At 41.6% G+C, this 25,960-nt stretch overlaps 1 protein-coding gene across 3 annotated transcripts in view; it reads right to left on the reverse strand.

Moving 5' to 3' along the window:
* The window catches only part of FMN1 (formin 1), a 529,863-nt gene that overhangs the window by 312,816 nt on the left and 191,087 nt on the right, over window positions 1-25,960 (reverse strand). For all 3 annotated transcript variants that reach the window (XM_056545728.1, XM_056545726.1, XM_056545727.1), the window contains exons 3-4: window positions 25,578-25,693; window positions 6,889-7,006 (exon numbers count right to left, since the gene is read on the reverse strand). In XM_056545728.1, coding sequence (XP_056401703.1) covers window positions 6,889-7,006; window positions 25,578-25,693 — 234 coding nt within the window. The remainder of the gene's footprint in view (window positions 1-6,888; window positions 7,007-25,577; window positions 25,694-25,960) is intronic.

The raw sequence follows: 25,960 nt of genomic DNA on the forward strand, positions 1-25,960 counted from the left end.
CCTTATCACACTGTATTTCACCTGGCAATTCAATTTCCTTGATGAATACAGTGGAGAAGAATTTGTTTAATAAATTTGCTTTTTCCTGATCCCTGTTTCTTTTATTTCTGACCCTTTTAATCCCATAAAGGTATATACATCTTACAGGGAGAATTTAAGAAATGTTTAAAAGTCTCCCATTTAGTGTCAGCATTCTTGTTTTTGAGGACATTATCCCTCTTTATATTGTTAAGGGCTTCTCTAAGTTGATCAAACTTTTCCTTCCTAAAGTTCATTGTTTTTGTGGCCCCTCAAGAGATTCCCTTATGAAAAAACAAGTTATAATGTATTATATTATGATTACTATTTCCTAGGTGTCCTTCTACTTGCACATTATTTACTCCGTCAAGTCTGTTGGTTAATACCAAGTCTAGTAGAGCGCCCCCTCTGGTCGGGCCCTGCACCATTTGGGACAGATAAATGCCTTTAGCTATAGTCAGAAACCTGTTTCCTTTATGAGATTCACAGGTCTCAGTCTCCCAGTTTATATGAGGATAGTTAAAGTCCCCCATTATTATCACATCATTTTGATTTGCTGCCTTGTTTATTTGCCTCAATAATTGATCTTCTGGCTCTTCCATTATGTTTGGTGACTTATAAAAAAAAACCCTATCAGAATTTTTTTTTATTTTCATCTCCATATATTTCTACCCAAAATGACTCTACATTATCATTTCTCTCCCATATATCCTCCCGCAGTGCAGCCTTCAGACTCAATTTCACATAAAGAAAAACTCCTCCCCCTTTACTTTTGGCCGATCCTTCCTGAATAGACTATAACCCTGTATGTTGACCGTCCAGTCACAGGTATCATCCAACCAAGTCTGTTATACCCAATATGTCATAATTATCCTCAGACATCAACCACTCCAGTTACTCTGTTTTATTGGTCAGACTTCTGGCATTAGTCAACATGAAATTTAAAGGTGTATGTTTTTTCTTCCTATGAAGCCTATTCCTATTAACTGTTCTAACCTTCCCTCCGCTCCACCCACAGGTATAATAATAAGTCCCCCCTCTCTATCTACACTATCTTCCCCCTCTATGTTGTAGGTTTCCTCACCAAGTCCCTAGTTTAAACACTCCTCCACCCTTCTAGCCATCTTCTCCCCAAGCACAGCTGCAGCCTCCCCATTGAGGTGCAGCCCGTTCCTACGGTAGAGCCGATATCCGACAGTGAAGTATGCCCAGTTCTCCATGAACCCAAACCCCTCCTTCCTACACCAGCTTCTGAGCCACTTTTTTACCTCCCTGATCTCCCGCTGCCTCTCTGGTGTGGCTCGTGATACAGGTAATATTTCTGGAAATATTACCTTGGAGGGCCTTGCCTTAAGCTTGCGACCTAAGTCCCTGAAATACTTTTTAAGGACACTCCACCTACCTCTTACTTTGTCATTGGTGCCAATATGTACCATGACTGCTGGGTCCTCTCCAGCCCCACCCAGCAACCCGATCCGCGATGTGCCAAACTCGAGCCCCAGGAAGACAACACACTGTTCGGCGATACTGGTCTTTGTGACAGATCGCCCTGTCTGTCCCCCTAATAATTGAGTTACTGGAGCAGACACACCCCTTGGCGGTCAGAGGCAGGTTTAAGCAGACTGTGATTGTCTATTTTTGTGACTTAGATGTAGATCAGATCATATTTTATGACCAATTTGTGCAGATATCCATATAATTCCAAAGGGTTCATATACTTTTTCTTTCAACTGAAAGTACTGGAAGGATTACAATTTTTTAATAGAAGTAATTTACAAATCTGTTCAACTTTCTGGCATCAGTACTCCACTGGAGTACTCCTTTAAGGCCAAAATGGGCTTTGTCCTTAAGGGGTTAAGCCTCTTGAGCATGGAGTTTACAGGAGCTTCACAGGTTGCCATTATGACATAACAGAGCTAGTGAGTATTAGAGACCTAGAGACCTTACACTTCCCCACCTTCCATTTGAGGATGCTCCACAGATGCTCAATAGAGTTTAGGTCAAGAGACATGCTTTGCCAGTACAACAACTTCACCCTCAGCTTCTCTAGCAAGCCAGTGGTCACCTTAGAGATGTTTGGCGTCATTATCATGTTGGAATACTGGCCTGTGGCCCAGTCTCTGAAGGGAGGGGATCATGCTTTGCTTCAGTATGTCACAGTACATGTTGGCATTTATGGTTCCCTCAATGAACTGTAGCTCCCCAGTGCCAGCAGCACTCATGCAGCCCCAGACCATGACACTCCAACCACCATGCTTGACTGTAGGTAAAACACTTGTCTTGGTCTTACTTTTTCATCTTGGTCTCATTGGAACACCGGACATGGTTCAAGTAATCCATGTCCTTAGTCTGCTTGTTGTCAGCAAACTGTTTGTGGGTGTTTAAGCATCATCTTCCGTCTGGGGCCAATTTGATGTCAGCAAATGGTCTGAGCACTGAGGGGCATACCTGCCACCCCTTTAACTTCTGCAGCAATGCTGGTAGCACACATACGTCTATTTCCTAAAGACAACCTCTGGATATGAATTCTGAATGGAACCTGTCCTGTGAAAACACTGTATGGTCTTGCCGACCATGCTTCAGCTTAGTTTCAGGGTCCTGTCAATCCTCTTAACCCCATAAGGACCAAGCCCATTTTAACCTTAAGGACCAAGGCAATTTTATTTTTGCATTTTAGTTTTTTCCTCCTCTCCTTCTAAAATCCATAACTCTGTTTTATTTCCATCTACAGACCCATATAAGGGCTTGTTTCTTGCGTGACCAATTGTACTTTGTAATGAAATCTCTATTTTGACCGTAAAATGTACGGCAAACCCCCCCCAAAAAAATTTTACGGAGGGAATTTAAATGAAAACCACAATTATGCAAATTTGGGAGGGTTTCGTTTTTACACTGTACACTTTACAGTAAAAATGACGTGTTCTTTATTCTGTTGGTCAATACAATTAAAAGGATACCCATAACTAGATACTTTAATATTTTTGTACCGCTTAAAAAATTCTAACACTTTATGTACAAAATCAGTAATCTAAAATCGCCTTATTTGACCACCTATAACTTTTTAGTTTTACCATATATAGGGCGGTATGAGGGCTCATTTTTTGCGCTGTCATCTGTACTTTTTATCGATATCACATCGGCCTATATAAAACTTTTAGATCATTTTTTATAATTTTTTGGGGAATAAAATGGGACAAAAAAGCAACATTTTTGGATAAAAAAAAAAAATATTTACGTTTACGCTGTTCACCATACATTATAATTAACATTTTATTTTGATAGTTCAGAGATTTTTGCATTCTTCTATACCAAATATGTTTATAAAACAGACAATTTTCATTTTATTGGGGGAGGGGATTTTTAACTTTTTTTTTATTTTTCAATGTTTTCTTTTTTCTTATTTTTTCTTTTTTTTAATATTTTTTAAATTTTTATTTATTTATTTATTTTTTTTACACTTTTTATGTCCCCATAGGGGACTATCTATAGCAATCATTTGATTGCTAATACTGTTCAGTGCTATGCGTAGGACATAGCACTGATCAGGTTTATCGGCTATCTCCTGCTCTGGTCTGCTCAATCTCAGACCAGAACAGGAGACGCCGGGAGACGGCCAGAGGCAGGTGAGGGGACCTCTGTCCGCTATTACAGATGATCAGATCTCCACGGCAGCAGATGCCGTGATCTGTACTGATCACAGCATCTGAGGGGTTAATGGCAGACATCCGCGCAATCGTGGATGTCAGCCATTACCGGCGGGTCCCCGGCTGCTAATAGCAGCCAGAACCTGCCGTTTATGACACCAGCACCGCTCCGATGCTCGCGGTCATACACAGGACGTAAATGTCCTGGTGCGTGAAGTACCGCCAAACCAATACGTACATTTACGTCTGTGGTCGTTAAGGGGTTAAAGCCTAGGCCAGTGTTTCCAAAAAAGGATTATCGACATACAGTGAAGAGCATACAGTGTTTTCACAGGACAGATTCCACTCAGAATTCATATCCAGAGGTTGTCTTTAGAAAATAGATGTATGCGTGCTACCAGCATTTCTGCAGAGGTTTAAGGGGTGGAAAGCATGCCCCTCAGTGCTCAGACCATTTACTGGCATCAACTTTTGCAAAACTGCAACTCCCAGCAAGCACAGACAGCCTTCGACTGTGCCGGCATGAAGGGTGTTGTAGTTTTGCAACAGCTGGAGGCTCCCTGGCTGTGAAACTCTGGCCTAAGCCTTCTTTATGAAGAGCAATTATTCAGATCCTCAGAGAGTTCTTTGCCATGAGGTGCAGTGTTGAACTTTCAATGACAAATATTAGAGTGTGAGAGTGATGGCATCAAATTTAAGACTCCTGCTCCCCACTTAGGGGTGTAAATTTTTTTGTTACCAAGGTATAAACATTAGTGACTGTGTGTTGAGTTATTTCGAGGGGACAGCAAGATTAAACACTGTTATATAGACCAATTAACCAAAAAATTGGACACTCGGCACTGCCCATGTCTCCTAGGCATACACCTTGTTGCCTTGGGCTATTGATCACAATCATGGGGAATAGACCTGTGATGCGACTTCGGTCGTGATAGTTCAATAATCAAATCTTACTTTAGAGATGTCTCACCTGGATGGCGGCGGCCCAAAGGGCGTGAAACTGGCATCGTTGTCCAGGTGAGACATCCCTGCAAGCTCTGCTTCAAACTTTACATACGGGGATTTGCTGGATATCTTTCGTTGAGGTTTTGTCGACCAATGTATAAAGCAAGTTGGAGATAGACCTTCTGGGTGAGTGCACTCGTATTTTATTTCTTTTGAAGTAAGAACTGTTATGTAGACTATGCACTCTTACTACTGCTCCCATCATGGAACATACACTATCCATGATGGGAGCAGTATTAGGAGGGACGGCTCCTGCCGGAGAAGCGGATGGCATTGCACTGTGTTCCCCCGATAGCCAGCTCTATAAAAAACACTAAGCCACACTGTAAAATTTTAAAAACCCTGCCAAGAGCTGTGAGTGGCCACTCTGTGCCGGCCATACAGGGTATTTGAGTATTAAGTTCTTAATGTGAAAAAGACATTGGTAAAGAGCAGAGTGGCATTATGATCGCAGTGGATCTCAGAAGTGAGAATCAGTGCAATTAATCCCTCAGCCCCTGTACTACTATCCCCAACATGGAAGATACTCTGTTCCATGATGGGGGTAGTAGTACAAGCACTATTGTAGTCTCCCCAGCTGCCTGAAGACTCCCGTAGCTGACTACTACTCCCATCATGGAAAAAGTCTGTGGCATGATGGGAGTAGTAGGAGTCCCGCTGCTTTGCAGGAGTCCTGGCGGCTGCAGAGTAAAATTGGAAAAACAGTACAGAACAGTGCACAAAACTATGGTGAAAACGTACACAACTGGATACATCCTTCACGTGTAAGTTTTCGTATGGTAGGTCAATGTATACGGTTGCATACGGTTTTAAAGTTGAAAACGTATACTGTGACTGTATGTACAATAGACAATGATGGAAGTAAAGGGCTGCATAAACAGACTAGAAATCATTCATGCAGCCCATGCATAACTGAGCTGTCTGATGGCATCTTTCTATTTGATTGCTGCTCATATTGGGCACAGGTTTGCCAGTCTAAAAGCCTTACACTCCCATTTCCATGGTTTATAAGATAGGCTAGGTTTACTTGCTTATCTATGTATCTAAAAAAGGATTTATTTTTTTCCAATTTTTCATTTATTCTCAAACTGTTCTTACTTTTAGCAAAAAAAAAAAAAAAAGGAGTACCTGTAAAGCATGTTTAAGCCATCACAAAAAGAAATAGGAACTTGTATAACTGCTTCCCTGGTATATTCCCACAGAATATACATCATGTGCATGGGAATATACACTGTGTCACACAAAGATAAATTTGAACCCTTAAAAAAAAAAAAATCTGCAGTAATATAAGTTGTTATGTGGAATCCCAGTACCAGAGTGCATCATGTCAGGTAAACATTGCTTCAGGTGCCTGCGCTAGGCCCTGTTGCTCAGGTGATGCTTTAATATTCATTGTAGTCTTTGTTAATTTATAATATTTTGCACTGTATCTTTAAGAAATGTACAGGATATATATATATATATATAAGAAGGTATGATGCGGAGTACCCAGGTGACCCCCGATTGCCCAATAGAAAGACCCCTAACTAGGCTATATATAGTGTAGGGGGGGAGGAGCTATTCATTTAGTGTCTAGCAGAGTTCAGTGCAGAGCTCAGTGTGAACTGTAGTGTGGAGAAGAGACAGCAGGAGTGTGAGGTGTTTCAAGGGAAGCCTATAATAAATCTTCAACCAAGCGACCATGCCATTCTGCAAGTGTTTCCCGCCCAGGAGGCGGTTGGAAATTCCTAAATGTGAGCATAATACCCGGTGAGTCGCAGGCCACACAGTGTCAGGACAGTTTCTTAAAGTATAATTACATATTTAGTTTATTATGCTGTTAAAGGGGTAATCCAGTGTCCTTAAAAAATTTGTACACAGCTAGGGCTGTGTAGAAAAAAAAAAAAAATAAAACTATACTTACCTACTGCAGCTCCTGTTAGTCTCTTTGCTGTCCCCAGATGCTCATCTCTTCTGCCTATATCAGAGATAAGAGTTTGGACCAGGACTTGCCCACAGTGATTCCATAAAGTAGGCAAGTCCTGCTCGAACCGCTTGTCTGCTTGACAAAAGCAGCTGGAAGAGACGAGCATCAGGAAACTAGAAAGTCAAACCGAAGCTTTACCACAACCTATGTGGGACCAGGGGTAGGCAAAAGTAGCTCCTTTTCTCAACAGCCCTAATATAATTTTTTTTAAGAACACTGGAACACCCTTTTAAAGGTATAAATATATGAACCTACCTGCTTCAGTGTATCTTAGTCCTACTTTCTCCTCCTCATCTTTTGGTTTTGGTGGTGGCCACACAGCCTGCAATCTCCCAGGAGTTCGATCCTCTGGGTCAGATGGAGTATTGTCCGGCTGCAATATAAGGTAAAAAAATAAGACACAAAAATTATATAAATAAACCAATCATATCACATTATATCACATTATATAAGTAATCACCAATCATCATTGTTGTTCACATTCTACTTTAATAAATTCAACAAGAAAGTGATGGACTTGTGGGTCCTCAATATGCCCTATGCAGTACCTCCATGAGATATTGTACTATTTCAAAGATGCAATGCTTCTAGGAGAAAATCTCTCTATAATATGGCATACTAAACCATATGAATCAAGATGGAAAAGTCTCTATTTGCCTCTATGTAAAATTAAAGGCACACAGAGACAAAGAATGGGCCAATAGTTTATGGGCACCCTATTGGTCCATGGAACATTGATTCCAAACATGGTTTTGTACGACCTGATAAACATAATTAAGTATCATTTACATAATAAAGAAAAAACATACACTTTTCATGTCCATAGTCTGTTCAGGGTCTATGGATTTGGATTTTTCAAAGATGGATTTTAATGATTCTTTTTCAGTTCTTTGCTTCCGTTTCACAGCCTCTAGATCAAGATTATCAGGTGGTGCGGTCTTCTTTGAAGTACCTGTGAAGAAAGACTTAAACGCTTCCAGTGCAGAATCTGGCTTCTCTTCTGTAGCTTGAGAATCTTGGCCACCATCATCAGTTTTACCTGAATCCTCCTCTTTCTCTTCCTGCTTTGGCAAGTCAAAGTTTAGCAGCTGGGAAAGTTGTTCCATGAATTTGGAGCTTGCCTTAGGCTCCACTGGTGACCTTACTTCTTTTTTCCGGATCAGAGACCCATTTTGAAGTTTAGATTTTTGCACAGGTTGGGAAAGTTTTAGCAAAGCAAAGTCACTATCCCCTTGTTTGACCGTAACAGTTTCTCTGTCATCTGTAGGTACCCCCTTCTTGTGCACACGTAAACCACTAAAAATGGCAGGCAGTTGAAATGGCTTCTCATCTGGGTTATCAGTAACAGGGGTAGATGTTTGAGAGCTTAGACTACTTTCAGCAATATGTGTGTCAATAAGTCCTTTGTCATCTATAGTGCTCTCTGCATTCTGTGGGTTTTTCAGGTCAAGCTCAGACTGGCCCTCTCTACCTATAACAGAATCCTCAGTCTTAGGCAACTCTGAATCCTGCTTGGGGCCATTGTTAAAGGATACTTGGGAATCAGATAGAAGCTTGGACACAGAAGTCTTTGTTTTTGTTTGGCATTTATCTTGCTCAGAGCCTTCTCCATCAGAATCGGAATCACTGGAGATGTGAACTAGAGTACCATGTACCAGCATACCATCCTGGTCACATTCTGTTTTACCTGGTGCTGTGTCTAATGGGGAATGCCTCTCGGACTTAGCATCCTCACAAGTGTCTGAAGCTTTCAGACTCTCACCGTACACTCCCTTCGTTTCATCCTTTTGCTCTTGTAAAACCAGGGTTTCCGTCCCTCCCAGGTTATCTATTTGTGGATAAACTTCTTTGTTTTCTTTCTCGGAGTCGTCACTTTTACCTTTTACTCTGGAGACTTGTGAATCCTCTTCATCTTGTAAATCCCCTCCTCTTGTAATGTCTGAATCCTTGTCTAATTGCTGCTCTTGACCAATTTGTTCATCTTTAAATTGTTCTTTTAACTCCTTGGGCTCCTCTGCATCATCTATTAAGGAGTCTGTTTGCTTTGTGGGGTCCCCATGTGCACCGTCAAAATCCACTTTGTTAGTTTGCTCTTCTGTTTTATTCCCCAATGAGCGGAAGGCTTTGAGAACTGCACTTTCCTCTTTGGGTTTCTGATTTTCCATTTTTGTAGTGATTCCAAAAAAGGACTTAATTGAAAATTTACTAAGCACAGATGGTGAAGCACTACTGGGCGAGTTTGCAGTTTGGGTTGCAGGGGAATTCGGCTCTTTAGTAACCACATCATTTCCTTCCATGTCCATTGATTTTTTTTTTATATAAAAAAAAAAAAAAAGAGAGAAGAGGTCTATAATCACAAGACCAGCAAAACTTCTGAATAGAAGCTTAAATCCAAAAGGAGGGGGACACCTCCATACAGGGAACTTCTTTATAATTATTTTAAAAAGTGATCTCCTAAAACAGTCTCTAGATTAGAATTATGCCATATTAAATCTACATTTGAGGAATACAAATACAACCGGCCTGTGTTACTGTCCGTTGTGTGCTGTAGTAGCCTGCAGATTCCAGCTTCCTGCTTTACGAAGGGGAGCTTACTAGTTGCTTGGCAGCTTAATCACTTATGACAGAGTTTTTGAGTAATGACTGGCTTGACAGCTATGAAAAGACCTCTGTGTTCACTTCCAGCTTCAGCACGCCAATTAAAATCCAAGAAAACGAAAGAAAGGAAGCAGCCAACGTGTCAAAGATAAAAAGTAAACCAAAAATAAGTGGTGTATGAAGTATGCAAGTCCTCTCAGCTGGATCAGGACAAGATCTCCTTCTTCCGCCTTGCTGCAGCTTCTCTACGGAGTGTAAATGTCAGTCTGGAGGAGGCCGGTTTCAAGTTACTTTACCTCCCAGCTTTCAGGTAACAGGTATTTAATGAGGTGGGAGGGTCTGACACAGTCAGCTCTAGGAAGGGAGGCGTGCTAAACAGACTAAACTGTGACCAGCATTATGTATTCCCATCCTGTGGAGCAGGCTAAAGACTCTGCTCATAAAACACATGGAGCTTGCAGCCATGTTCTCGTGGGATTTCCTGGGTGCCGCGCTATGATATCTCACCTAGTCCAAGTACACATTTAGACTTTCTATGAAGTTAACAACTGAGTGGGGGAGATTTATCAAAGGATTTAGACTGGTTTTTCCTGTCTAAATTTGTCGCACAGAAAGTCGCAGTCTAAATATGTGCGACTTTTCTGCCACTTTTGCTGTAGAGGATTTTTAGAACATGATGCATGCAAGTCTATTTTAGACGGAAATGCATTGGAAAATGCATTGGTGCTGAATTTATCAAGTGCGACTTTTGTGCGACAAGTCGCATCTGCCCAAAATACGCTGAAATGTCAGACCATGTTGGAGCAGGTCTAAATGCAGTTTAAGCTGTAGACCCTGAAGTCTGAGCACAGAATTTATCAAGGGCTGTGAGACCTTTGATAAATTAGGAGCACAATAGACAGGAGACTACCACATACGCTGGTCTATAAGCATACCCAGAATAGACTACATTAGTAAATGTCCCCCAGTGAGTTTAAATTTAAAAAAAAAAATCATGTATCATGTCTGTAAAATAAGTGTGATAGGGTTGTACTTTTGTAATTTAAGACTGAAAGTTTTAGCAATTATAAAATATATCCTGGCTAGTCAATCTCTCTCATCATACTTTAGTGAGTTAATGTAATACATAAATATATACATACACTGCTCAAAAAAATAAAGGGAACACTAAGATTAACATATCCTAGATCTGAATGAACGAACTAATTGTATGAAATACTTTGTCTTTACTTAGTTGAATATGCTGAAAACAATATCACACAGAAATTATCAATGGAAATCAAATATATCAACCCATGGAGGTCTGGATATGGAGTCACACTCAAAATCAAAGTGGAAAACCTCACTACAGGCTGATCCAACTTTGATGTAATGTCCTTTAAAACAAGTCAAAATGAGGCTCAGTAGTGTGTGTGGCCTCCACGTGCCCATATGACCTCCCTACAACGGCTTAGCATGCTCCTGAGGTGGCGGATGGTCTCCTGAGGGATGTCCTCCCAGACCTGGACTAAAGCATTCGCCAACTTCTGGACAGTCTGTGGTACGAAGTGGCTTAGGTGGATGCAGCGAGACATGATGTCCCAGAAGTGCTCAATCGGATTCAGGTCTGGGGAACCGGCGGGCCAGTCCATAGCATCAATGCCTCCCTCTTGCAGGAAATTCTGACACACTCCAGGCACATGAGGTCTAGCATTGTCTTGCATTAGTAGGAACCCAGGGGCAACCGCACCAGCATATGCTCTCACAAGGGGTCTGAACCGGTCATACTGGAGGATATTGCAGGCAGCAGAAGGTTCTCCGCGGCGTCTCCAGACTGTCACATCTGTCGCATGTGCTCAGTGTGTACCTGCTTTCATCTGTGGGCGACAGTGGAAAATTTGACAATCTTTGTGTTCTCTGGCAAATGCCAAACGTCCTACACAGTGTTTAGCTGTAAGCACAACCCCCACCTTTGGATGTCGGGCCCTCATACCACCCTCATGGAGTCTGTTTCTGACTGTTTGAGTGGACACATGCACATTTGTGGCATGCTGGAGGTCATTTTGCAGGGCTTTGGCAGTGCCTCTCTTTGCACAAAGGTGGAGGTAGCGGTCCTGCTTCTGGGTTGTTGCCCTCTTAGGCCTCCTACATGTCTCCTGATGTACTGGCCTGTGTCCTGGTAGAGCCTCTATGCTCTGGACACTACGCTGACAGACACAGCAAACTTTCTTGCCACAGCTTGCATTGATGTGCCATCCGGGAAGAGCTTAACTACCTGAGCCACTAGTGTGGGTTGTAGACTCAGTCTCATGCTACCACTAGAGTGACAGCACGGCCAGCATTCAAAAGTGACCAAACAGCCAGCCAGAAAGCATAGGAACTGAGAAGTGGTCTGTGGCCACCACCTGCAGAACCACTCCTTTATTGGGGTGTCTTGCTAATTGCCTATAATTTCCACCTGTTAACTGTTCCATTTGCACAACAACATGTGAAATTGATTGTCAATCAATCAGTGTTGCTTCCTGAGTGGACAGTGTGATTTCACAGAAGTGTGACTGACTTGGAGATACATTGTGTTGTTTAAGTGTTCCCTTAATTTTTTGAGCAATATATATATATTTTTTTTATACAGGACCCAAAAGTGGAAAAGAGCTAATGTGAATGCAGCACCACAGGAGGTCAGCACCATGTAGATCATGTATAAACCCTCATACCATCTGTCAGTTGCACTATTTACAAGGTTTAAATGCATATCCTGTTCCATAATGTTAAAGGGGTATTCCGGGCAAAAAACTTTTTTATACCCTATCCAAAGGATAGGGGATAAGATGTCTGATCGCAGGGGGCCCGCTGCATCTCCCGCTGCGGGTGCTGAATGTCATAGACATGAATGGAGGGGGCGTGGCGTGATGTCCCCGCATAGAATGCGGGTGCTGCAGGGAGATCGCGGGGGGTTTCCCTTTAAAGCTTTGAATTCAGGCCCCTATAGTGGAATGTTTATAGGACACATGCATTAAGACATTAGGTGAGATTTATCAAAACTTGTGCGGTGAAACATTGGAGCAGACGCCGATGGCAACAAGTTGGGCAACTGGTCCACTGATCCTCTGCAAAAGTTTGATACATTTTCCTCAAACCCCTGTACTGATTCCCTATTTACTGTATAAGCGCTACAAGCTAAAATAGACAATGGGGGATATTTATCAAAGCTGTCTATGTCCCGCATCAATACAGACCAAACTACAGAGTGTTAGGCTGGTCTATTGTGCGCCTAATTTATCAAAAGGTGCACAACTCTTGATAAATTCTGTGCACAGACTTCGGGATCTATGCTTTAGACTGTATTTAAACCTGCTCCATCATGGTCTGACATTTCGGCATCCTTTCAGCCGATCCGACTTGTCGCTGAAAAGTCACTTTTGATAAATTCAGCACCAAAGCATTTTCCAATGCATTTCCGTCTAAAATAGACTTGAATGCATCATGTTCTAAAAATCCTCTAGAGCAAAAGTCGCAAAAAAGTCGCACATTTTCAGACTGCGACTTTCTGTGCGACAAATTTAGACAGGAAAAACCAGTCTAAATCCTTTGATAAATATCCCTCAATGAGTATCAACAGCTCATACTATAGTGAACTCTGCACTTGCCTGCTGCGCTGGCTGTGGGCCAGGCCATACCCCTGCCTGCCCTGAATTCTTAGGAGCTGGGGCTGCCGCTTTAAGAGCTAAAGACTGCAGGGCAGAGTGAGAGAGGTCTAATCTCCTCCCTCTAGTTTCCTATGAGCATGGAGAGCAGACAGAGGAAAAATAAAGCCACACCGCCGATTAAGCACTGAGCAGAAGGGCTGAACAAGCAAGTAAAGTACAGTATAACACTCATCTTTCGTCTTTCATGGAAGAAGCCACAGCTGCTTAAATTGCATTACAATCCCGGCAGAGGCTATGAGGTAAATAATTTCAGAGCTCAGGATATAGATTTCTTCTCTGGCTGCTCCTGTCTTCTTATCATGAAGATTTGTTTCTGTGTTTCAGCAAGTTTAACACTTACCCTTAACAGGAGCAGCCAGTGAAGGAAAAGGGAAAACTTAGTGACATTTTTTTATGACACACAGTATCCATTTTGTTCCCCTCCTTAAGCCCCCCTTGTCCCCTCCAGACCCCTCTATCTATCCCTCTCTGTACTCCTCCAGACCCCGCTGTCCACCCCTGGCCCCTATGTACTTCTCCAGACCCCGATGTCCACCCCTGACCCCTCTTTCCTCTTCCAGACCCCTACATCCATCCCTGCCCTCCCAGTACTCCTCCAGACCCCACTGTACTCCTTGAGACCCCTTTGTCCATCCCAGGCCAATCTGTCCATCCCTGCACCCCTCCTGGCCCCTCTGTCCATCCCTGCCCTCCACCAGACCCCTCTGTGCCCCTACAGACCCCTCGGTCCATCTTGAGTTATATCCTGTGTTATACTCCCGAGCTGCACTTACTATTCTGCTGGTGGGGTCACTGTGTACATACATTACAATACTAATCCTATACTAATCATGAGTTACATCCTGTATTTTACTCCAGAGCTGTACTCCGTATTCTGCTGGAGGAGTCATTGTGTAAATACGCTACACTTTGGTCCGCCATGCTGTTCCAGTGTGCTCCACTGACTGCTGCTTGCCATAGCAGCCACTGACATAACAAGAGCTTGCAGTGAGCACAAATTCAGAGGTATGAAAGTGATCCTGTCCCCCTTATTAGATAGAAGTGTAACTTTGTAGAATGCTGTGAAGTTCGGGACACTGCTGCTGTACACTAACTGCAATAATATAACCCTACTGAAAACAAAAACAATAAACTTTAGGAAGGCAAAGTTTGATCAACTCAGAGAAGCCCTTAACAATAAAAAATGGGATACTGTCCTAAAAAAAAAAAAGAATACTGACACTAAATGGGAGACTTAAGAATATTTTAAATTCTCACTGTAAGTGGTATATACCTTATGGGAATAAAAGGGTCAGAAAAAAATGGATAATATGGATGATTAAAAAAGTTAAGGGGGCAATAAATGACAAAATTAAAGCATTTAAACTACTAAAACAGGACGGCAGAGAAGAAGCATTAAAAAGCTATATAGAGAAAAATGTAAAATATGTAAAAACAGATAAAAGCCGCAAAAATAGAGACAGAAAGACTCATTGCCAAAGAGAGTAAAACTAAACCCAAAATGTTCATTTACTATGTAAATAGCAAAAAGGTTAAAAATGAAAGTGTAGGACCTTAAAAAAATTATGTGGAACAAATTATAGACTGGGATCAGGAAAAAGCTAATTTATTAAACAAATCCTTCTTCACTGTATTTACCGAGGAAAATGAAATGCCAGGTGAAATACAGCAAGATAAGGTAAACTCCCCAGTACAGGTCACCTGTCTAACTCAGGAAGAAGTACAGTGCCGCCTACAAAAAAAATCTAAATAGACAAATCCCCAGGTCCAGATGGCATTCACCCCCATGTTCTAAAGGAATTAAGTAATGTGATCGACAGACCCCTATTTATTATTTATTATTCAGGGACTCTATAGTAAGAGGGACTGTTCCCCAGCACTGGCGCATGGCAAATGTGGTGCCAATATTTAAAAAGGGGTCAAAAGGTGACCCCAGGAATTATTGACCCGATAGTTTAACCCCCGTTGTATGTAAATTGAGGGTTTTCTAAGAGATGCTATTTTGGAATATCTTGATAAAAATAAATGTATGACACCATATCAGCATGGCTTTATGATCAGCTTTTATGAGGAGGTGAGCTCCAGACTGGACCAGGGGGGAATAGCTGGATGTTGTATATATGGATTTTTCCAAAGCATTTGATACGGTGCCACATAAAATGAGAAAGATTGGGCTGGGGGGATGTGTGTAAGTGGGTAAGTAACTGGCTCAGTGATAGGAAACAGAGGGTGGTTATTAATGGTACATATTCTGATTGGGTGACCATTACTAGTGGGGTAACAGAGGGGTCAGTCTTGGGTCCTATTCTATTTAATATATGAATTAACGACCTTGTAGAGGGGTTGAATAGTAAAGTAGCAATCTTTGCAGATGACACTAAACTCTGTAAAGCGGTAAACATAATAGAGAGGACAGTGCACTGTTACAAATGGATCTGGATAGGTTTGAGGTTTGGGCTGGGAAATGGCAGATGAGGTTCAACACTGATAAATGTACTTTAATGCACATGGGGAGGAAACATCTGGGCTGGGATTGTGTATTAAATGGGTGCTCACTTGGGACGACTGACGTGAAAAAGGACTTAGGAGTCTTAGTTAATAGTAAATTTAGCTGTAGTGACCAGTGTCGGGCAGCTGCTGCCAAGGCAAATAAAATCATGGGGTGCATCAATAGGGGCATAGATGCCCACGAAAAGGAAATAATTCTACCACTGTACAAATCCCTAGTTAGACCACACATGGTATACTGTTTACAGAACTGGGCACCAGTGTACAAGAAAGATATAGTGGAGTTGGAAAGGGTTCAAAGACTGGTAACCAGGGTAATACGGGGAATGGGAGGACTAAAGTACCCAGAAAGATTATCAGAATTAGGGTTATTTTGTTTAGAAAAAACAAAGCTTAGGGAAGACCTAATAACTATGTACAGAGATCTCTCCCATGATCTATTTATACCCAGGATTGTATCTATAACAATGGGGCATCCTCTACGTCTTGAGGAAACAAGGTTTCTACACCAGCACAGACAGGGATTCTTTACTGTAAGAGCAGTGAGACTGGAATTCTCTCCCGGAGGAGGTGGTCATGGTGAACTCTGTAAAAGAGTTCAAAAGGGGTCTGGATGCATTTTTGGAGATCATCATCATCACTGGTTATGTATACTAGATTTATAAGGACAAGACGATTTATTCTGATATATTGACATTTTTGGAGTCGGGAAGGAATTTTTACCTCTAGTATGAGGTTTTTTTTGCCTTCCTCTGGATCAACTCAGTAGGGCCTCATTAGGGTTATAGGTTGAACTTGATGGACTCTGGTCTTTTTTCAACCTTATGAACAATGTAACTATGTAACAGTATGATGGTAATATGTATGGTGATTATATGCCTCCTGCATACTGGTAATATTGGTCAGTATACAGGATTTGGTCAGTAACAGTAGGATGGTAATATGTATAGTGATAATATTCCTCCTTGTATACTGGTAACAGTATGTTGCTAATGTTTCCTTGTTATAAACCGGGGTTATTTGGTAACTATACGATTTATTTAGAGGCATGTGTTTTTATCATAGGTAATTGTCTTACCTTAACAGGCTAGGTTCAAACAGTGTATTTCAGAGATATTTCATTGTAAAAAAATGGGTCCACAAAATCACAGAAAGATTGCGTCCTTATTTTTATTAATGTGCTCTATGTAAGTCTATGGAAAAGTTGTTGTTTATCCACACGCAATCTTTCCATGATTTTGCGGACACATTTTTTACAATAAAATTCACCTGAAATACACTAATATAATATATATAGATTTTTTTCTTCAGTTATGTTTACTGTTGTACCAAACTATGATTAACATTTGGACCCTCCCATTTGTGGCCCCACCTCCAAGTAGCCACACCCAATACCAAAATGGGCGGCTTACTCTAAGATGTCCAGGCCTATTTTTTATCCCAGTCTGGCCCTGCCTAAAGTTAAGCATGGTGGTGGAAGTGTCATGATCTGGATCTGATGCAGAAGGGAAAAAAAACACAGCCAAAGGTGTGCCCCTGGGTGAGGACCGTCTGGAATAGTAAATCAGGATAAAGGGAAAGATGGGTCCTTACCCTTCGGTGTTGCACTAAGAGCCCAACACCTACAAAAGCATCTAGGAGAGAGTAAAGCCGGACAGCTGCCACGAGGAACTTCCCGGGGTGACGTCAGTCTCACCCGTAGCAGAACAATAGGAAAATTAATGAAAATGTGTTCCTCAATGAAGGCGCTGGTCCATGGATGCATATAATAGTTTTATTTTCATATGTAAAGCAATGTGTTTCGACCCCGGACAGGGGTCTTCATCAGGCATAAAATACAACATACAGAAGCCTTCCTTTTATATGATTAAGACGTATTTAAAAAGTGACTACTTCAGGGATACCTCAAAAAGCCGTGCGCAAAAAACTCAGTCCTCAAATTACGAATAAATAAATATATCAGATCAAATACATATACACAAACAATTAGGATATTAAAAAAATGACCTGAACGTCATAGAATATATAATATCAATAATAAAATACATAGCAAAGTGACAAGTGCTTTACCAAAAATATCCAGTAGATGGCAATGTTAGCCCTAGAAAAAGGGAGATGTAATACTTAAAGTGAATCACCAGATGGCTATACTTAGAATGATGTAGAGAAGTTTAACCTGTTAGATGTCATTAAAAGGCAGGACTAAAAGTAAGCCGAATCAACTTGAGGTAGATCTCCCCGGACACTAAGATCCGCGCATACACTGGCGATGATTGGACGGATACAGGTAGATAACGTATTGGCAGGGGCATATTTATGTGTTTATTGATGTTTTAAAGAAGGGTTATCCTAATGAGGTAGAAAATTGTATGCAGGCCATCCCCACAAGCGCCCCTGCTATAACAGAAATATGAAGAATTAAATGAAGAGTTTAATGAATATGGAAGGATCTGGGGTAAAATAGGCCTATAGTATTACTTCTGACAGTTCATTCAAACTGTCCAGCACCAAAGTTCCCATGCGATAAATCCAGTAAATCTCTTCCCTTTTTACATTTTTGCTAATTTGTTCATGGGTATGTTTGAAAATGATCTTATTTGGAATAACCCTACTTTAAGCCCCCATATTTTATATCGTCAATTTATTGACGATTTTTTTTTTTTATCTGGGAGGGACCTGTGGGTTCTGAGATTTTGCTTATTGATACCCTTAATAATAATGATTGGGGGATTACCTTCACCATGGAATCAAACGCGGATTGCATTACGTTTTTAGATCTGAACATTCCATTTTTACATACACTAATTTTAAAATCGTAGACGCAAACAGTTATTTAGATTTAACCAGTAATCAATATAAAAAATGGATCCAGAACATCCCGTACAGTCAGTATCGCCGTATCAGAAAAAACTGCACTAAAGATAAGGATTTTTTTATTCAATCTCATATTCTTAAAGAATCTTTTGGCCCCTAGTCAATTGCGACAGCACCGACAAATAACCAGAGACAATGGTTTATTACCGGGAAGTTTCAAGTGAAATAAAATAAATTGTCTATGTTGTAAAGAGATTATCCACGGCCTGACAACTATAACTTCTAAAAAAAATGGTGACACCTTTAATATCAAAACCAGATTAACGTGTCAATCTGAATATGTTGTTTACGTTATACAATGCATGTGCTCACTACAATATGTAGGACGCACTATATAGGCTCTCCATAATCGGCTCAACAAACATCGGCAAAATATCCGAAATACATTTTTATTGCATGGAGTATCTCGACATTGCGCACAAATTCATCCGGAATTATAGCATCCTATAACTATTACACCGTTGGAAGCAGTCCCTATTTATGTCTCAAATCGATTTGAACAATTAAAAAGGAAAGATTTATTGGATTTATCGCATGGGAACTTTGGTGCCGGACGGTTTGAATGAATTATCAGAAGTAATACTATAGGCCTATTTTACTGCAGCTCCTTCCATATTCATTCAACTCTTCATTTAATTCTTCATATTTCTGTTATTTTCTAGCTCATTAGGATAACCCTTCTTTAAAACATCAATAAACACATAAATATGCTCCTGCCAATACATTATTATCTACCTGTATCGGTCCAATCATCGCCAGTGTATGCGCGGATCTTAGTGTCCGGGGAGATCTCCCTCAAGTTGATTTGGCTTACTTTTCGTCCAGCCTTTTAATGATATCTAACAGGTTAAACTTCTTTACATCATTCTAAGTATAGCCATCTAGTGGTTCACTTGAAGTATTACATCTCCCTTTTTCTAGGGCTAACATTGCCATCTACTGGATGTTTTTGGTAAAGCACTTGTCACTTTGCTATGTATTTTATTATTGATATTATATATTCTATGGCGTTCAGGGCATTTTTTTAATATCCTAATTGTTTTAGAGTGTATATGTATTTGATCTGATATATTTATTCGTAATTTGAGTACTGAGTTTTTTGCTTTTTCCGGTATCCTGGAAGTAGTCACTTTTTTAACCCCTTAACCCCTTAAGGACTGAGCCCTTTTTCATCTTAAGGACTCGGCCATTTTTTGCAAATCTGATCACTGTCACTTTAAACATTAATAACTCTGGAATGCTTTTAGTTATCATTCTGATTCCGAGATAGTTTTTTCGTGACATATTCTACTTTAACGTAGTGGTAACATTTTTTGGTAACTTGCATCCTGTCTTGGTGAAAAATCCCAAAATTTGATGAAAAATTTGAAAATTTAGCATTTTTCTAACTTTGAAGCTCTCTGCTTGTAAGGAAAATGGATATTCCAAATAATTTTTTTTAAATTCACATATACAATATGTCTACTTTATATTTGCATCATAAAATTGATGAGTTTTTACTTTTGGAAGACACCAGAGGGCTTCAAAGTTCCGCAGCAATTTTCCAATTTTTCACAAAATTTTGAAACTCGCTTTTTCAGGGACCAGTTCAGGTTTGAAGTGGATTTGAAGGGTCTTCATATTAGAAATACCCCATAAATGACCCCATTATAAAAACTGCACCCCCGAAAGTATTCAAAATGACATTCAGTAAACGTTTTAACCCTTTACGGGTTTCACAGGAATAGCAGCAAAGTGAAGGAGAAAATTCACAATCTTCATTTTTTACACTCGCATGTTCTTGTAGACCCACTTTTTGAATTTTTGCAAGGGGTAAAAAGGAGAAAATTTTTACTTGTATTTGAAACCCAATTTCTCTCGAGTAAGCACATACCTCATATGTCTATGTAAAGTGTTCGGCGGGCGCAGTAGAGGGCTCAGAAGGGAAGGAGCGTCAAATTCCTTTTTGGGGGGCATGTCACATTTAGGAAGCCCCTATGGTGCTAGAACAGCAAAAAACCCCACATGGCATACCATTTTGGAAACTAGACCCCTCGGGGAACGTAACAAGGGGTAATGTGAACCTTAATACCCCACAGGTGATTCATGACTTTTGCATATGTAAAAAAAAATAAAATAAATTTTTTACCTAAAATGCTTGGTTTACCTAAAGTTTAACATTTTTAAAAAGGGTAATAGCAGAAAATACCCACCAAAATTTGAAGCCCAATTTCTCCCGATTCAGAAAACACACCATATGGGGGTGAAAAGTGCTCTGCTGGCGCACTACAGGTCTCAGAAGAGAAGGAGTCACATTTGGCTTTTTTGAAGGAAATTTTGCACTGGGGGCATGCCGCATTTAGGAAGCCCCTATGGTGCCAGGAAAGCAAAAAAAAAAACCACATGGCATACCATTTTGGAAACTAGACCCCTCGTGGAACGTAACAAGGGGTAAAGTGAACCTTAATACCCTACAGATGTTTCACGACTTTTGCATATGTAAAAAATAAAATAAAATTTTTACCTAAAATGCTTCTTTTCCCAAAAACTTTACATTTTTAAAAAGGGTAATTTGAAGCCCAATTTCTCCCGAGTACGGCGACACCCCATATGTGACCCTTAACTGTTGCCTTGAAATACGACAGGGCTCCAAAGTGAGAGCGCCATGCGCATTTGAGGCCTAAATTAGGGATTGCATAGGGGTGGACATAGGGGTATTCTACGCCAGTGATTCCCAAACAGGGTGCCTCCAGCTGTTGCAAAACTCCCAGCATGCCTGGACAGTAAACGGCTGTCCGACAATACTGGGAGTTGTTGTTTTGCAACAGCTGGAGGCTCCGTTTTGGAAACAGTGGCGTACCAGACGTTTTTCATTTTTATTGGGGAGGGGAGGGGGGCTGTGTAGGGGTATGTGTATATGTAGTGTTTTTTACTTTTTATTTTATTATGTGTTAGTGTAGTGTAGTGTAGTGTTTTTAGGGTACAGTCGCACGGGCGGGGGTTCACAGTAGTTTCTCGCTGGCAGTTTGAGCTGTAGCAGAAAATTTGCTACAGCTCAAACTTGCAGCCCGATACTTACTGTAAGCCTCCGCCCATGTGAGTGTACCCTGTACATTCACATTGGGGGGGGACATCCAGCTGTTGCAAAACTACAACTCCCAGCACGCGCTGACAGACTGTACATGCTGAGAGTTTTAGTTTTGCAACAGCTGTAGGCACGCTGGTTATGTATCACGGAGTTTGTGACCTTACTCAGTGTTTCAAAACCAGTGTGCCTCCAGCTGTTGCAAAACTACAACTCCCAGCATGTACGGTGCATGGTGTAAGGTGACTGCTGGGAGTTGTAGTTTGCAACAGCTGGAGGCACACCGGTCGTGAAACACTGAGTTAGGTAAAAAAAAAAACTCTAAGTTACACAACCAGTGTGCCTTCAGCTGTTGCAAAACTACAACTCACCGACAGCCAACGGGCATGCTAGTAGTTGTAGTTATGCAACCAGCAGATGCACCACTACAACTCCCAGCATGCACTTTAGCTGTTTGGGCAAGCTGGGAGTTGTAGTTATACAACAGCTGAAGGTACACTTTTCCATAGAAAAAATGTGCCTCCAGCTGTGTCAAAACCATAAGTCCCAGCATGCCCATAAGGGAATGCTGGGAGTTGTGGTGGTCTGCCTCCTGCTGTTGCATAACTACAGCTCCCAGCATGCCCTTTTTGCATGCTGGGAGCTGTTGCTAAGCAACAGCAGGAGGCTGTAACTCACCTCCTGCTGCTGCTTCATCGCAGGAAAGTCCCTCGCCGCCGCCGTCGCTCCTGGGGCCCCGATCCCAACATGGACGCCGGGGATTGGGGTCCCCAGCACCCGGGGTCGTCCTCCCGCACCCGCTCACGCCCTCCGGAAGAGGGGCGGAGCGGGTGCGGGAGTGACACCCGCAGCAGGTGCCCTGATTGGTCGGCCGGTAATCCGGCCGACGAATCAGGGCGATCGTGAGGTGGCACCAGTGCCACCTCACCCCTGCAGGCTCTGGCTGTTCGGGGCCGTCTCTGACAGCCAGTAATTCCGGGTCACCGGGTCACTGGAGACCCGATATCGCTGCAGATCGCTGGACTGAATTGTCCAGCGATCTGCGGCGATCGCCGACATGGGGGGGCATAATGACCCCCCTGGGCGATATGCCGGGATGCCTGCTGAACGATTTCAGCAGGCATCCGGCTCCGGTCCCCAACCGGCTAGCGGTGGGGACCGGAATTCCCACGGGCGTATGGATACGCCCTGCGTCCTTAAGGACTCGGAATGCAGGGCGTATCCATACGCCCTGCGTCCTTAAGAGGTTAAGGACTCAGCATTTTTCCATTATTGCATTTTCATTTTTTCCTCATCACCTCCCAAAAATCATAACGCTTTCAATTTTGCACCTAAAATTCCATATTATGGCTTATTTTTTGCGCCACCAATTCTACTTTGCAGGGACAGTCCTTTTACCAAAAAATCCACAGCGAAACGGAAAAAAACAAAATCATTGTGCGACAAAATTGAAGAAAAAATTTCATTTAGCAACTTTTGGGGGCTTCCGTTTCTACACAGTACATTTTTCGGTACAAATAACACCTTCTCTTTATTCTGTAGGTCCATTCAATTAAAATGATACCCTACTTATATAGTTTGGATATTGTCGTACTTCTGGATAAAAATCATAACTACATGCAGGAAAATTTATATGTTAAAAATTCTCATATTCTAACCCCTATAACTCTTTTTTTTCCGCGTACGGGCCGGTATGAGGACTAATTTTTTGCGCTGTGTTCTGAAGTTTTTATCGGTACCATTTTTGTATTTTTAAGTTTTGATCGCTTTTTATTCATTTTTTCATAATATAAAAAGTGACCAAAAATACACTATTTTGGACTTTGGAATTTTTTTGCGCACACGCCATTGACCGTGCGATTTAATTAACTATATATTTTTGTACTTTGGACATTTTCGCATGCGGCGATACCACATGTTTATTTTTATTTACAGTTTTTTTTTATGGGAAAAGGTGGGGTGATTCAAACTTTTAATAGGGAAGGGGTTAAATGACCTTTGTTAAGGGTTTTTTTTTTCACTTTTTTTTGCAGTGTTGTAGCTCCCATAGGGACCTATAACACTGCACACACTGATCTCCTATGCTGATCCCTGCAAAGCCATAGCTTTGCAGGGATCAGTCAGATAGGCGGTCGATTGCTCAAGCCTGTAGCTCAGGCTTGGAGCAATCAATCGACGATTGGACGCCGAGGAGAGAGACCTCCGCCTGCGTCCCAGCTGATCGGAACATCGCAATTTTATTGCGATGTCCCGATCCGCCCGACTGAGCTGCCGGGAACGGTTTGCTTTCGTTTTTGGACGCGGTGATCAGCTTTGATCACCGCATCTGAAGGGTTAATTGCGCGCCACACTGCGATCAGTGCCGCGCGCTATTAGCCACGGGTCCCAGCTGTTGTTAGAGGCCGGGCTTGACCCGCTATGACGCGGGGCCACGCCGTGGCCCCACGTTATAGATCGGGAGTGGACTCATGACGTAGCAGTAGGGGTTAATATGTCTTAATCATATAAAAGGAAGCCTTCTGTATGTTGTATTTTATGCCTGATGAAGACCCCTGTCCGGGGTCGAAACGCTTTGCTTTACATATGAAAATAAAACTATTATATGCATCCATGGACCAGCGCCTTCATTGAGGAACACGTTTTCATTCATTTTCCTAATGATCTGGGGCTGAGTGCTGCTGGCTCTGGTGAACAACAGTTCATTGAGCGAACCATGAATGCCAACATGTACTGAGACATACTGAGGAAGAGCATGATCCCCTCCCTTCGGAGCCTTAGATGCAGGGCAGTATTACAACATGATAATCCCAAACACACCTCCAAGATGACCACTGCCTTACTAAAGAAGCTGAGTGTAAAGATGATGTACTGGCCAAGCATGTCTCCAGGCCTAAACCCTGTCGAACATCTGTGAAGCTTTCTCAAACAGAAGGTGGGAAGGGCAAGGCCTTTAACATCTAACAGCTCCATGATGTTCTCATGGAAGAGGTTTCCAGTGCCAACGTGTGAAGCTATGGTGAACTCCATGCCCAAGAGGCCTAACCCCATGGGAAATTAGCATTTTTGCATTTTCATTTTTTCCACCTCTTCTTTTAAAATCCTTAACATAAATTATACCAAATTTGAATAATTTTGTTTTGCTTTATGGTAAAAAATAAAATAAAAAAATAGCTCATTACCATGTTCTCACCCCTACATTGCTGTGTTAGTGTTTATTTTTTGTGCCATGCGCGGCTTCACCCTGGAAGAGTCGCATGTGCTGTAGAGTAAACCAGCAGCGCAAAAAGGGAGGAGGATTATGCATATGTATGACCCGGGCGGAGCACCCACTTGCCCGAAGATGTTGTAGGGGTGCCCGGAGCTCCAGTCATAGCTCCGCCCATGCCCCAAGGACCTATTTTACATATGAAGATAAAGCGGAATAATGGCGGAATGGCTGGACGGTCCTGGACGCTGTAAGTATCATTTTGATCAGTATCGCCCGCACTACAAGCCTGAAATACAGGTTTGTGTGGGTGATACTAATGACAGATTTCCATTAAGGGTGGTCTTGCAGGTAGCTCTACTGGCTAGCTACGTGATCCCAAAAGTGAATTGCAAGTTCTTGAATATATGCCTTAGATATTTATGGCATATCCATAAGATATATCCTAAAATTCAGACAGAGGGGGGTCCCCAAACCGCCATCCCAGTTGGACCTAGAAAATTAATGAAAATATTTTTTTTGTCTTCATTTTTATGTGTGCTTTGAAAATCAGCAGTTTAGTAACTCCCATAAAAGTGAATGAAAAGAGCTACAAACATGCATGGCTTTATCTTTATTCATTCTGCAACTGAATATGGCAGACCATGTAATCTCTTATAAGTCTATATATTTTTCAAAATAAATTATTTCTATCTGCCTTCATAGCTAAGATGCTCCATGCCCCTTATTAGTTTAGTTGCCGGTCTTTGTACCTTTCCAGCTCTAAGATATCAATTTAATAAATTGAAACCTAGAACTGAACAGCTTACACCAGTTGAGGCTGCATCTATGCTTTATAAAGTGGTAATGTTCTGTTCCTTTCCTACAAGTCAATGCCTCTTAATACACAACATAAGTTTAGGTGCACAGGTTGGGAGATAGCAATATGTTATTATGAAGACATTTCTAAACCTGATTTTAATAGCCAACATTTTTAGGAGTTAATAACAATGCCAAAATGTATCCTTACATGTATATCGAGTGTCAGATGAAGACGATTCCTATCCGGCCTTCCTTGTTGATCCGAAACATCAGCCTGAAAATCTGCTAGAGATTTGGTGATACCTCTCACCATACTACCACCTCCTGCACAAATAAAAGAAAAGAAATCTTTAGTTAAAATTTTTTTTACAGTATAGAATATATATGTTTAAAAGCAAACAATACTACTGGCACACCCAATTCACCAATTGAAGCATCCACCTTAATAACTTAATATACAGCACTGTACTCGGCTATCTTTGGTTGTCCAATAGAGTTGGAATAGAGTGCAGCTGCTGTTACATTTAAAACAGAGGCACTCAGGAACCCCTTTCTTGGTGAACGGTGTGGGCAGGGCCGGCGTTAGGGCAT

Source organism: Hyla sarda, chromosome 11 (assembly GCF_029499605.1).
Source record: "Hyla sarda isolate aHylSar1 chromosome 11, aHylSar1.hap1, whole genome shotgun sequence".
Classification (NCBI taxonomy): domain Eukaryota; kingdom Metazoa; phylum Chordata; class Amphibia; order Anura; family Hylidae; genus Hyla; species Hyla sarda.